General features: G+C 40.1%; 1 protein-coding gene across 4 annotated transcripts in view; it reads right to left on the bottom strand.

Annotated features, from left to right (window-relative positions):
• Positions 1-13047, bottom strand: part of PRKD3 (protein kinase D3) — a 73462-nt gene extending 60415 nt beyond the window's left edge. Inside the window, exons 1-3 of one of the 4 annotated variants that reach the window (XM_039474499.2) lie at positions 12911-13047; positions 6189-6288; positions 4106-5049 (exon numbers count right to left, since the gene is read on the bottom strand). In XM_039474499.2, the coding sequence (XP_039330433.1) occupies positions 4106-4393 (288 nt within the window). In that variant the 5' untranslated portion in view covers positions 4394-5049; positions 6189-6288; positions 12911-13047. Of the gene's footprint in view, positions 1-4105; positions 5050-6188; positions 6289-12451; positions 12654-12910 lie in introns of those variants that run through there. The other 3 variants (XM_074395948.1, XM_039474501.2, XM_074395960.1) reach the window with 3 other exon arrangements.
• Between the last annotated feature and the right edge of the window lie 945 nt (positions 13048-13992).

The raw sequence follows: 13992 nt of genomic DNA on the forward strand, positions 1-13992 counted from the left end.
GCCTTATGGAATAAATATGTGTTTAATAAGTTTCATTCAGGCATGAGTAACAGCGCTGTTAGCTGTGAGCACAATGTTAATGAATCAACAATAAATATTAAGTGTCTTCAAACAGAAACACATAAAACAAGGTTACATATTTTTGGTTGATGAAAATATTGTGACCAGAGGCTTGCAGGAACCTATCCTCCCACTAGGTACAATGGTTCCACTAGGAACAATGGCTCACTATTTGCTAATTCAGTGCTCTCAGTGACTTTACAAAATCTAACTACTATGAATAACAAGAATAGACTGCATGTAGAAATAAAATATATGACAACAATAGCACAAACGACAATAGGAAGAAGATAGAAACATACTGTTCTAAGGTACATATTACATTATAAAGTGGTATATTGTTTGAAGATACTCTGATAAGGTGCACTAGAGTAGGGATTTGCAAACATTTTCTGTACAAGGCCAGACAGTAGTATTATAGGATCAGTGGTATTACACCAGGCGTCCCCAAACTACAGCTCGCGGGCCGCATGCGGCCCCCTGAGGCCATTTATCCAGCCCCCTGCCACACTTCAGGAAGGGGCACCTCTTTCATTGGTGGTCAGTGAGAGGAGCACAGTATGTGGCGGCCCTCCAACGGTCTGAGGGACAGTGAACTGGTCCCCTGTGTAAAAAGTTTGGGGACGCCTGTATTAGACCATACAGTATTACATGGTCTCTGTTAACAGCCACTCGACTCTGCTGCTGCAGAACAAAAGCAATCATAGACAAGATATAAATGACTGAGCATCTGTGTTCTAATAAAACTCTATTTACAACAGGTGATAGGCCAGATTTGGCCCATGGATACAGATTGCTGACCCCTGCATTAGAGGAATTGATGAAAGAAATTTGTAAAGAGTATAGTAAACCAGCAGTGGAGATACTATGGAACTATATAACATAATTCAAAAGAAGGCAGAAACGGACCCAAGAACAGAAGAGACAAATAGAAAACAGCAAAACGATCTATTTAAACCCATGTTTTCTATATGGAAAACAGTATTAAATAGAAATGGTCTAAACACTTAAAAAGCAGAAGTTGACAGTGAATTTAAAAAGCATACCCAACTACTAAAACATGCAAGCTACAAAAAATTCTACTTTACGTAAGAAAACAGAGAGGTTATAAGTAAAGCATGTGAAAATATTTCACAATGCAAACACTAATTTTTTATGAAAAGAATGATTAATACCAAAGTATTAGTCCCTCACTTAAGATAGTCCCTCACTTAAGATGATCTGACATACAAGTTTTCAACTTTACAGTGGTGCAAAAGGGATAAGACATTCAGAGAGCTCCTCAACTTACAATGGGATAAACTCACAGCAGATTGAAAATATCATAAATCAAAACACACTTTCAACTTAATGTTTTCTTTTTTTTTTTTGAGATGCAGTTTTGCTCTTGCTGCTCAGGCCAGAGTGCAATGACACAATCTTGGCTGACTACAACCTCCACCTTCCAGGTTCAAGTGATTCTCCTGCCTTGGCCTCCCGAGTAGCCAGGATTACAGGTGCCCATCACCTTGCCGAGCTAAAATTTTTTTAGTAGAGACGGGGCTTTGCCATGTTGGCCAGCCTGGTCTCGAACCCCTGACCCTGTGATCCTCCTGCCTCGGCCTCCCAAAGTGTTGAGATTACAGGCATGAGCCACCATGCCTGGCCTCAACTTAGCATTTTCAACTTGCCACGGATTTATCAGGACATAACCCACTGTAAGCCGAGGAGTATCTGTAAGCTTCAGAACAAGATCCTGAAAAATTATATTGAAAAAGGCATCAATATATCAAAAACTGTAAAAGTCCCAAATGTGTTTGCAAAGAATGAGAGCATCAAAAAAAAAAAAAAAAAAAAAAAAAAAAAAAAAAAAAAAAAAAAGAAAAAACTGACAAAACTAAAGGAGAAACAGACAAATCTACAATTATAGTTGGGAGATTTCAATAGTCCTTTCTCAAGAAAAGATAAAGTAGAAAAAAGTCAATAAAGATATTGAAGATTTGAACACTATCAACCAATTAACTCAACTGACATTTACAGAAAACGGCACTCAACAAGAGTAGGAGACACGAGAGAATGGGGAAAGTTCCTCCTGAGGAATAATGATTCCACTGCAAGAGTCATTGGAAAATTCAGCTTACTAGAGGAAAATTCAGTTTACTATATCTATTTTATGCTGCTATATTCACTATCAATAATTATTTTAATTTGCATAAAGTTTACACTGAATTATCCTTTTTAAGTTATATCTTATTTCCTTGACATCACTCTAGCTGCTCACAGATGAAGATTCTTAATCTAGTTCTCCAAGAATTTCACCCATTGACCCACTCCTCACATTTGTTAATGAAATAACACTGATTCTAGAATAATCCTACAGAACATTGGTAAGCCTCTGTAGAAGTAAATCAATTAGCTCAATTTAGCCATTTCACAACATATACATATTTCAAAAGAACATGTTGTAGTAAATAAATATATTTGGAAAAAATAAACGAAATTTCCAAAGACTGAAACTACTTCATAGAGATTCATCAAAAACACTGGTTATGAGTTTCTATGGTCTCAAAAAGGGAACATCACATTTAAGTTACAAATATGTATTTAAATATTATCTTTAAGTAAAAAATTATAATCTTGTTGCAAAAGTATTTGAAAAAACTCTGTAAAGGATAATGGAAGGGAAACTAAAAGCAAAAATATGGAAGGATACAGGGTTCTACAGGTCTACAGAAGTTATTCTTACTTAGAAATCATTTAGGCCACATTTACATAAATAAGTCACTGTTAAAACAAAGGCAGCATAGGTCATTTCACAAACTGTGTAAAATTTTCGAATTGCTAATTACTTTTACAACAGAAGATAATGAAAAACTATATAAAGCATAAGGAATTGAAACAAAAACAGTAAGACTGAAGGACCTGAATTCCCAGAGAGATACGATTCTTGCAAATAGAAAGTTTACAATTTGTTTGAAACAAATCTGGAACATGCTTGAAAATCCATTAAAAGTAAAATATAACCAATTCATACAACCCATATAAACAGTTTTGGTAACACAGAAAACATACTAGCCTCATCCATCAAATCAGGATTATTACAGATATTTGGCTAAAGTTCCTTAAAAAAAATGGCACAGTACAAGAAAGAGGGTGAATGAGAAACAATATAAAACCACCCTGAATTTTCAAATATTTTGTCATATATTCAAAATTAATTTACCAATTTTTGAAAAGAGAGAAAGAGTATGGTCCTATATTAAATGACAGTTTAGGAAGATTCTGAATGTCTTCTTTGAAAAATAATCAAGTTCTAAAGAGAAGGAAATGGATAAAAAAGAAAAAGAGGGCAGAATACAGGGTACCTAGAAAGAACAAGGTCTGGACATGAGACTTGGCCACTAGCTACTGTGTTCCAGGGGGGCCTTGTGCCCTCTACCTCCTATTTTCTCTGAAAACAAATGAGATTTCTTATGCTGCCTTGACTCTATACAGATTTTCCTGCTTTTAAGACACAAACAGAAGAGTGATACTTCAAAGCTAGAATAAATGTATTTTATTTTTTAAGACACAAGTCTCATTCTGTTGCCCAGGCTAGAGTGCAGCGCCGTGATCTCAGCTCACAGCAACCTCGGCTGCCTTTCCCTATCCCTGCGCATGTCCTGTCTGAGGCTCCCAAGTAGCTGGGATTACAGGTGCCCACCACCATGTCTGTTAAATTTTTGTATTTTTAGGAGAGATGAGGTTTCACCATGTTGTCCAGGCTGGTCTTGAACTCCTGACCTCAGGTGATCTGCCCACCTCAGCCTCCCAAAGTGCTGGGATAACAGGTGTGAGCCACCGCACCTGACTAAATAAAGGTATTTTAAATCTGGAATATAAGTTCCAATTAGCTAGACTCTGAAATTTCAGACTTTAGCCTCAGTCACAGGCCATCAGAACTCTTCTAAAAATACTCAGAATAAATTACTGATGGATCAGTATGTCTTAACTCACTGGTACATGTGTAATTTATAGAAAGCATCAGCAACAATATTACTATTGACAGTAACAGTACATACAGTACCTTTTGATAAACAATGGAGCACACAAGATCCTTGACAGCAGATAAAGACAGTTCCTGGGCTTCAATGGTAACACTCTCCCGTGTGAGGCCAATTTGCAGTAGAAATGAAACCGTATGTACTGAGCCTCTGGAGTTGGTGAGCGATGGTGCACTGAAGCTTCCATTAGACAGTCGGGCAGAGAGTCCCGTCTTAGGACTTGAACACGGAGAAGCAGTTGGAAGCACAGCAGGAATAGCTGAGGGTAATACAGACTTCTGGGCTGATGGAGGGGAATTATTTGCAGACATCTGCCTTTCTTTAATCTTTTAAAATAGTTGTCAATTCTCTTTCAATGGTTATGAAGAGGTTTTTAAAATAACAGCAGTAAAGAAAATGCCTGCACTTTTGGATTTAGTTGAAAGCTTCTTTATTTCCTCTTTTAAGCCACTCATGCCGATGATGATAAGTTTTATCAATGAGTCGAATGCGCAAAAGGTCCTACTTCTCCTAATATCAGTCCCATCAAAAAACAATCTTGTCTGTAGGAAGACAGCCAGGGATTTGTAAAGGATTTAACATCACTAAGCTACCCTCAGCAGAAGAGAGTTGACGGAGCTTATTTACGAATCTATTTTCCTTTCAGTCTGTTCTGGTCTCTTAATTTCAGAAAATACATATTGAATACAAGTTGTTTTTCTGTCAAGATGAAATCCTCTTTGTTTAAAAAAAAACTAAGTGTTTTGGATTAATCAATTCAGTACTTTTGCTTTGGTTTACTAATTTCACAGGACACCTTCTCAAATGTCTACACTTAAATCACCTTCTCAAATGTCCTCATTTTCATTCTGGAGGTGGGAGAACTTTTCTATGATGAAGTACAAAGCTTTTTAAAATAGTATAGGCATATTTCATTAGATGAATGGGTCCATCAAGAAAAGTTGATGCTTTCTGATATGTAGAAAGCCTGGAAGGAAATTTTTAAAAGGTTTTTAATATTTTATATTCATTTGACATTAATTTAAAAATAAAAATGTAACAAAATAATTTTTGGGCTGTGTTTATAATTCACTAATAAATCTTAATGTGTAGCCATTTTTGGCTAGTGAGCAAAGACTTTTTTCACTACAGGTATAATTTCACGGAGAAGATGAAAAAAGTATCCTTGGCACTCTACATTGATACCTAAAACTTAAACATTAAACATTTTTTAAAAATCTACTTTATTTTTAATTGATGAAGACCAAACACTTTTATTTTACAACTACATGATTGAATTATATCAAAAACAGAAGGGACAAAAAAGAGCAAAACTGACATTTTCACAGACATACAATACATATCACCCAGCCACACAAAAGATGTACAATACTTTCCTAATATAAGAGTATTATTTTTTCATATTAAAATACTTATTCTGCCAAAATATGACTCCTAACTTGCTTTGTTGAAAAATTCCCTTCAGAAGGCTAAGGAAGCAGGAGGGGATATACTGAACAGTTAAATGATCAACAATTGTGAAAGCTGACACACTTGTAACAGGAATACGGGAGAAAGGGATCTCAACATAAGGGATTTCTCCTATCCAAGTCCTAACCAGGCCCAACACTGCTTAGCTTCCAAGATCAGACAAAATCAGGCACATCTGGGGTGATGGGACCATAGACTACAAAGCATTTCTAACAGAAATAAAGAGAACAGTAGGTATAAATATATACAATTACCATAATTTTTAGGAAAGCACAGTTCAAAAAGGTAAAAAGAAATAAAAAAGGTATGATCCCTCATGGCTTAGGCGTGAAACAGCTTGAAACTGATGGCTCCTTTTAAGTTCCATCTAAATACCCATAAATAATTCCAACAGAGAGAAAGAGTTAAGTATCCAGGGTGGCTGCAGAGTAGTTAATCGGTTAAATTAGGACGAACATGACAGAAGGGCAAAAGCACACAACTATAGTATTAGGAATTGGAAAGCTCAGGAAAAAACTGACTTAAAAAAATCTGCTTGAAGATAAAGGCTTTTATAGCTACTTTCACGTACATGATTATTATTCCATCTTACATAACGCACAACATTTGATAGTTTATATATTTCACATACTTTACCTTGTGATATCCCTTTGAAAGTTGACAGGGTAAATATCTCTTTTGTAGACAAGAAAATCGAAGCACAAGGTGGTAACGCAACTTGCCCAGCAGCTCGTGGCTATTAACAGGTAGAGCAGGAATTAGAAGCCAGGTTTCATACTTTCTCACTCTGTGCTGTCTCCACCATAACACACTATTTCTCCAAGAGAACAAGGAACTAAGAATCACTGCTCAGAGGTTGGTGCTAAGGTTGAGAAATTACACAGAAAGACAGACTGCTCAACTTGTATTTGGCTTATCTTCTCCAACAGTTTTAAATGAAAACTGCAGAAAGGCACTGACAACTGAAACCTGAGCCTCATGACCAAGAGACTGTAACAACTTTATGTGAGTTTCAGTCTCTGGGCCCAGATGCAATCCATTCCATACTACTAAAGCAATTTGCAAATGTAATCACAAAGCTGACTCCAATAATCTTGGAGAAAGAGCTCAATAAGACAGATATAATCAAGGCCTGGAGATCTGTAGAGCTGCTTCAAGTTCTGGGGGCTGGAGAAGCAGGAAAGTAAATTTCAGAAATTACAAATATAAAATAATGAAGCAAATGCTTTGGGAATAACTAGAGAAGAACATAATGATCACTAGATGTCAGCAGGAATTCAAACCATAATAATGCCTAGTCAACCACATTTACACCTGGGAAAATGATAATAGCTTACATTTACTAAGCTCTTACTATCTGCCAGAGACTGTTCTAAGCACTTTCTATGTATTACCTCATTTAATCCTCACAGCAACCCATTATATGGTTGAGAAAACAGAGGTTCAGAGATTAAAAGTACTTGCCCAAGACCACACAATTAGCAAACCCAGAAAAAAAGATAGTTTATTCTGAAAAAAATAGTATCCAAGATGACTGTCCATGCTATCTTTTTAAGTGTGTTACCTGAGTGTGGGTTGGATGTTAGTGTAGTAAAGTTTGCTGCACTATGTCGGCTTAGATGAGCAAAGTCGTTATGGAAGTACCTTGGAACACTGTCCTCAGCCTTATATTGTTTTTCACTATTTATAATAATAAAGAATATGCTCACAAAATCCTCCGGTTGAAATGCCCATCGATGACAGACTGGACAGGGAAAATGTGGTACATATACACCATGGAATATTATGCAGCCGTCAAAAACGAGTTCGTGTCCTTTGTAGGCACATGAATGAACCTGGAAACCATCATTCTCAGCAAACCGACACAAGAGCATAAAATCAAACACCGCATGTTCTCCCTCACAGACAGGTGAGTTGAACAATCAGAACACATGGACACAGGGAGGGGAGCACTACACACTGGAGTCTGTTGGAGGGAAATGGGGGAGGGACGGGGTGGTGGGGAGGTGGGGAGAGATAGCATGGGGAGAAATGCCAGATATAGGTGAAGGGGAGGAAGGCAGCAAATCACACTGCCATGTGTGTACCTATGCAACAATCTTGCATATTCTTCACATGTACCCCAAAACCTAAAATGCAGTAAAAAAAAAAATCATCCAGTTGAAGGAATCTGGGAGAAATAAACTAACATAAATTGAAACTTAAAGATAAGCGTAAAGCTTTGCATTTAGTTTCCCCAAAATGTGCAATATGGAAATGGGGAAATGCTAACTTGGAAGCAGTTGATATAAGAGGTGTTTATCAATGCACAAGTTTAATACAAACCGCTAGTATAATGGGTGACTAAAAGAGCTAATGCAAACCTAATGCCCTAGGACACAGAGAACAACACATCAGCATCCATCTGTATACTCCTTATTACTTAGCCTACAGCAATATTATGTTTGTGTCTATGGTCAACACTTTTAGAGCTACATTGATTTAAAAAAACACATGCATATGAAGTTAAAAACAATGTCATGTGATAAAACTGTGCTTATCAAAACCAAATAGAATAAATGGTTTTCAAATACTAAGTGTTAGTCGGAGAATTGGTTTTATTCAGTATCACTGCAGAGGGCAGTCATAAAACAAAGATGACAGCATTTCTTACTTAACCTTACAGGTTGCAAGGATTGAGCTACAGGGTATAAACAAACTACCTGTAAAAACACCTGGCTAACAGTAAGTGCTCAGTAAGTTTTAGCAATTTTCATAGCAATTCATTGAAGGAATTAACAACTAAGCCTTTATTTTATGCTAAACACATAAAGTGAGATCCTTGCAATAATACTAGGAGATCTGTTTAACTCTATTTTCCAGAAAAGAAACCAGAATTTTAAAGTTGTTGCTTGCCCAAGACTATCGCTACAAAGTGATAAAAATGAGATTCAAACTAGTTTCCCTGACTCCAAAGCCCAAGTTCTTTCTTTTACTTTACTCCATATCTAGCAACCTAACAATGGAACAGGTTGTCTCATGAGGTGATGAACTCCATAGCATATTTGACTGAAGTAGTTTTTAAAAGCTGAACTATCACAATAAAGTGGTAAAATATCTATGAATAATACTGCATGCAAGTTAACAACTTTTTTTTTTTTTTTTTTTTTTTTTTTTTTTTTTTTGAGACAGGCTCGCTCTGTTGCCTAGGCTGGAGTGCAGTGGCATGATCTTGACTGACTGCAACCTACGCCTCCGGGCTTCAAACAATTCTCATGCCCCAGTTTCCTCAGCTGCTGGGATTACAGGTGCACACCACCATACCTGGCTCGTTTCTGTATTTTTAGAAGAGATAAGGTTTCATCATGTTGGTCCGGCTGGTCTTGAACTCGTGACCTCAAGTGATCCACACTCACCTTGGCCTCCCAAAGTGCTGGGATTACAGGCGTGAGCCACAGCACCTGGCCCAAGTTCACTACTTCTATTTTGATGAATGCCTTCCCACTAAATATTATTTTATTATATCTAGTAATATTAGCCAAATAACAGTGTTTAATACAACTATCAGAACTAATTACAACTATTCATAATAAACACTACATATAAAAATAATTTTTAAGTCTCAGTATTAACACAAATAGAAGAAACCTAAGCGCTGTCAGATTTCTGCCCACTCTTTCCATCTGTTTTCCTTCTCCTTGTTTGGTTTATGGACCCCCACATTTATTCTGGAAGATTCAACAAGAGGTGCAGTGCAAAATATTAAGACTAAATATTAAATTTAATAACTGTAACTTACATGAACCTTGACATGTTGCTTAATTTTCTCTTTATGCTTCCAATTAGAAAACTGAAACAACAGTACATCTTACTAATTTATAAACTATATACCAATTATATATGTTTGTTTCTAACAGGGGTATGAGGCTCTTAATAATATCATGTAGTTGGCAAGCATTGCTAACATGTTTATTTGGAACATGTCAAATATCCTTTTGGGGAGCTGTCACATACTCCATTTCAAATGAGCTTACATAATCTGTCATCATTGTTAAATGGAATCAAAAGATAGGATATGAAAGGCATCTTGAGCCCAGTCTGCCTATTATTACAGACAAGGTGAAACAAAGGCCCTGGAGGTGAGAGGACTTACTTGGGGATTATCTTATGGTAGCATCACAAGTTTATCTACTTCCTCTCCTCTCCTTCTCCTTCCCACATGCACCCATTCTGTCATTTTTAACACTCTCATTAGCAGAAGCTCTAACAGCAGTGTTTCAATTGAACAAATACTTAATTGGGTACTTATTATTTACCAGACTGTTAAGGGAGACACTGGAGTTATACAGCAGTGACCAAAACAGACACGGCCACGGCTCTCTCTGAAACTCAAAGTGTGATGTGAGACATAGAAATAGTATTCACATAAACAGCTGGGTAATTATAAACTACAAGAAATGATATGGCAGAGTATACTAAGGGGACACAATTCCAGCTGGGATCTCAGGAAAGGTACCTTTAAGGAAATATTTAAGCTGAGATCTCTGGATAAGCAAGAGTCAGCAAAGCAGAGACAGAAAAAGAAGGATTCCAGGAAGGCAAAACACATCTAGTTATTAAATTCTTCAAAAAGCAGCTCATTATTTAGTGTAGCCGGCATTCTTTTTGTACAATACTTAGCAAAGGATAAAGAGATAAAATGCTTTTTCTATTTGGAATAACATTATTATAACATGATTTCCTACCAGTAGTTTCCCAGATTCAACTCAGTTTTGTATACTAGAAATGCTAATGACGTAGAAGGTTGTGTCCGTGCCTCTTGACGTGTATTAAATACAAGTCTTCTTTTACCATGTGAAAGAAAGTATGTGGCCTTTTTCAATGCAATTCTGATCAGCGTCCTAAAGTCCATGTTCATGTTGTGACACAGGTTTGATTTTGCTTAATAATTCTTTTCTAGCTTTTATACTGTATGTTGTATTTAAAAACTCAAGTATCTGTTGTTGGTGTTTTAAAAAACAGTATTTTGTAGCAATTTCGACAGTGATTTACATATTTTCAATAATACCTATTACTTTAGATTAACGTATTTTTCCTCCTAAGAGCTCAGCATTTGCTAAACTGTTTCCTCTAAAATTCTGCTTATCTGGACAAGTGGCAGTTAAATCTCAGTCCTTCCACTCTAGAGAGTACTAAGAGAGCACACATGTCTGCTCTGCTCAGGAACTAAAAAGTTCATCCAGTAATAAGATTACAGACTGCCAGTCTAGCAATGCAGTATCAATCTATGTTGAGCTTGACAGATGTTCATTTCTGCACCAGTAGTAGCTACGAAATCTGACTGGCTAATAGCCAATAAGCAATTTCTCACATACTGCCACAATAAACTAACCACAGAAGTGGAAAAAACTTTTTTCCTACATTAAAATTAAAATATCTCATAAGCACATTATCTCCAAGTTTTTCCTGAGACAGCTACTCAAAGAGGTACATATAGGTAACAAGTTCGATTTGAATTACATAATCAGTGAGACTCAAAGTACAGTCATCACAGGAGATTGTGAATAACAGAATTATATCAAATTACAATTTGTACTAGCAAATAATTTCCTATCTATCAAGTTCTTTAGAGTAGTTTCTTTTAAAAATGAACAATTAACTCCACTATAGTATTTTCAACTTCAGAAAGTCTTTTAAAAAATAAGAAAATGTCCCTTAAGAAAACTGCACTTAAATGACCACCTATTCATTTTTTCCTGTATGTGGTGTTTTGAATTTGCAGATAATTTTTAAAATGCAATATCAAAAAGCTTGATTAAGCTCTTTGTGTGTAGGGGACAGCGTTTAAATCCACTAACAGAAATTTCTATTTTAAAGTGACCATCCGACGAAACTGAAAGCTTAAAATTTTCTCTAACTAAAAGACCATTATCTAGGATGCTTAAAAAATCAGTTTTAAGATACACATCAGTCAGCATTCTTGAAATGTGAAATGCTAACTACTAAATTACAGAACCTGAGTCATCCTGAAATGTGAAATGCCATATACTAAATTATGGAACCGGGGATGGAACCTGGCTTGTCAAAGGAGTACTCCAAGCTCATGTGCTCAGGCCCGTCACACCTGTATTACCACCTACTGAAGCAAAACCCTCCACCGCTTCTGCGTGACAGGTTTCAAATCCTACTTTTAGAAAACCTTCTACTTCTTGGCTGAATGTCCATGCTTGATCTCAACGCGGAATCTAACAGGGAAGGAGGCAAGCGTTCGTTGATAGATGAAAAACTGGCCTAGATTTCAATCGGGGGAACTTTATAGAAGCCTTCTGCAGCAAAGCTAAGAAAATCAAAATCGCTAAAAAGAACTAAACCATTAAATAGAAGGTTAAAAAAAAAAAAAAAACCGTTTCAGAGGAATAAAATAACATTTTCTAGGGTAAAAACTGAGGCATTTAAAAGTTCTTATTCCATTGGTGGCTACGTCTGATAAAGGCTGTGTCGAACCAAGGAGTAGTTCAGGGTGTAACTTATCCTTCCTAATCAAAGATGACACCGATAGTCTTATTTCCTGTGGGGATGGGTGTGGTTGAAGACACAGTTACGTCCCTGCCATCAATCCGTGTGTGGAAAAGTCTGCAGGTCGCCCGCACACACTTGCAGCCTGAATTCTGTGTGTGCCTGCAGACGGCAAGGCCTATGCCTCTGACTGCGATGACGTGAAATAAAATATCCAACCTGCAACCCAGTAGTGTATGTGGTTACTTTCATTGCTCGAAGAAACAGCCGCACTCCTCAGTGTTTCATCTTACGAAAAACCTCCCGGGAGGAAGCAACTCCGAGCAACGCTGCAGCTGGCAAATCCACACGCAGTCGGGATGCTGGGGCTGGGGGCTTCCATTCTCCAAGCACCATTTACTCACCCCTGAGACGATCGCCACGCCAAGTGAGGAAATGAAACGAAAAAGCTCGTCCACAATGTACCACTGCGACCGCCGCGGGTCTGGCTTCGGGAACTAGTTTGGGAGACTCGGGAACCGATGGCCTCCGAGGGTCAGGGCGCGGTGGTCGCCGGAGGGGTGCGAACCCAAGTTGGCCGCCGCGCGGACGCCGGAACTTGGCCCCTTTGGTGGCCGCGCCGGTGCCCCCGCTCCCCCTCGGCCCCCCACCTCCCGCCGCGCGCACCCCCAACTTCCCGCCCAGCGCTGAGGACGCCGCCCAGCCGGGCACGGGGTCCGAGTCCCGCCGCCGCCGCCGCGTGCCGGTGGGTGGGGGAGGGGCCGCCGCCGCCACAGCCCGACGGGCTGGGAGAACAAAGCGGCGGCGGCGGCGGCGCGAACTTTTTCGGTGTCTGTTCAGCACTCCCCGAGGCGACTACTTACAGTTGCGGGCTCGACCCGTCGTGAGAAACTCCGCGCTCGCCAGCGTCTGAGTCCCGGACTAGGCGCCAGCGAGGCTTCACGCGCCCCGCAGGATCCCGCCAGCCGCCGGCGCCCCTTCCTCCCTCCCTCCCCGTCCCGTCCTGAGGCCGGAGGGCGGGGGGCCGGGGCGCGTGGGGGGCGGGGGCGCGCGCGGGGCGGGGGCGCGCGGCCCGCGCGGGGCCTGCCGGGAGCTGTAGTTCCCCGGCTCGCACCCGCCGGGTGGTGGCCGCAGCTGGAGGTCGCGGCTGTCTCTGCCCTGCGAGGGAGCGGCGGGAGCGCCGGGTGCAGTTGAGCTGGCTTCACACCGTCGAGCTCCGGGCGTCTCCGTGAGCGCGGGGACACGGGGCAGGGGCGCCGCTGGAGACGCGAGCGTGTCTATCAGTTACGAGCCGTGCTTGATCCCCGCCGTTGCCGACGGTGCTGTCCTTTCCTCTACTGCCGTGCGCTCTTGAGGGAGGCGGTGGCGACAAGGAGCCAGAGGTAACTGTTGGAACAGAGGACTTGTAAGGTGTCCAGAGCAGAGAGCGGCTTCCAGCCTGAGATGTCGCAGCCCTCCCGCACGCTCCTCCCTGCTGCCTGTCCCCGGGGTGGCCGCCTGCACCGCAGCTCCGCACCCAGTCCGGCACGTCTCGAGCCCGACGCTCCGGTGACTGCAGGGGCTTTCCAGGTGCTTGGTGTTTCCTCCCGTTGGCCTTTAAACGCGAGTGTGACCCTGCCACCAAAGTGGAGTGCAGTGCAGAATCTCCAAACCTCGGCTTCCACCTGTCTGGAAACCCAATGTTACCATTTGTTTTGCTCCAAAACAAAGTGTGACCCTGTCGGGTGAGTGGGGCGGGGGTGAGAATCAGCAGCATAAAGATCTAGGGGGAAAATATACTGTGCATAAATTTTCAATGTCTTATATGAGACAAAGGCCTGAGAAGCTGACAGCCATTGTCACAGAAGCCACATGGTTCTCCTTATGTCAACGTTTTATCCCAAAAGTACTTAAACAATCAGAAGGGCTGCAATCAAGAGGGCAGTTTTCTTTCTTTTTCCTTTTT

This window comes from Saimiri boliviensis, chromosome 1 (genome assembly GCF_048565385.1).
Source record: "Saimiri boliviensis isolate mSaiBol1 chromosome 1, mSaiBol1.pri, whole genome shotgun sequence".
Taxonomy (NCBI): Eukaryota; Metazoa; Chordata; class Mammalia; order Primates; family Cebidae; genus Saimiri; species Saimiri boliviensis.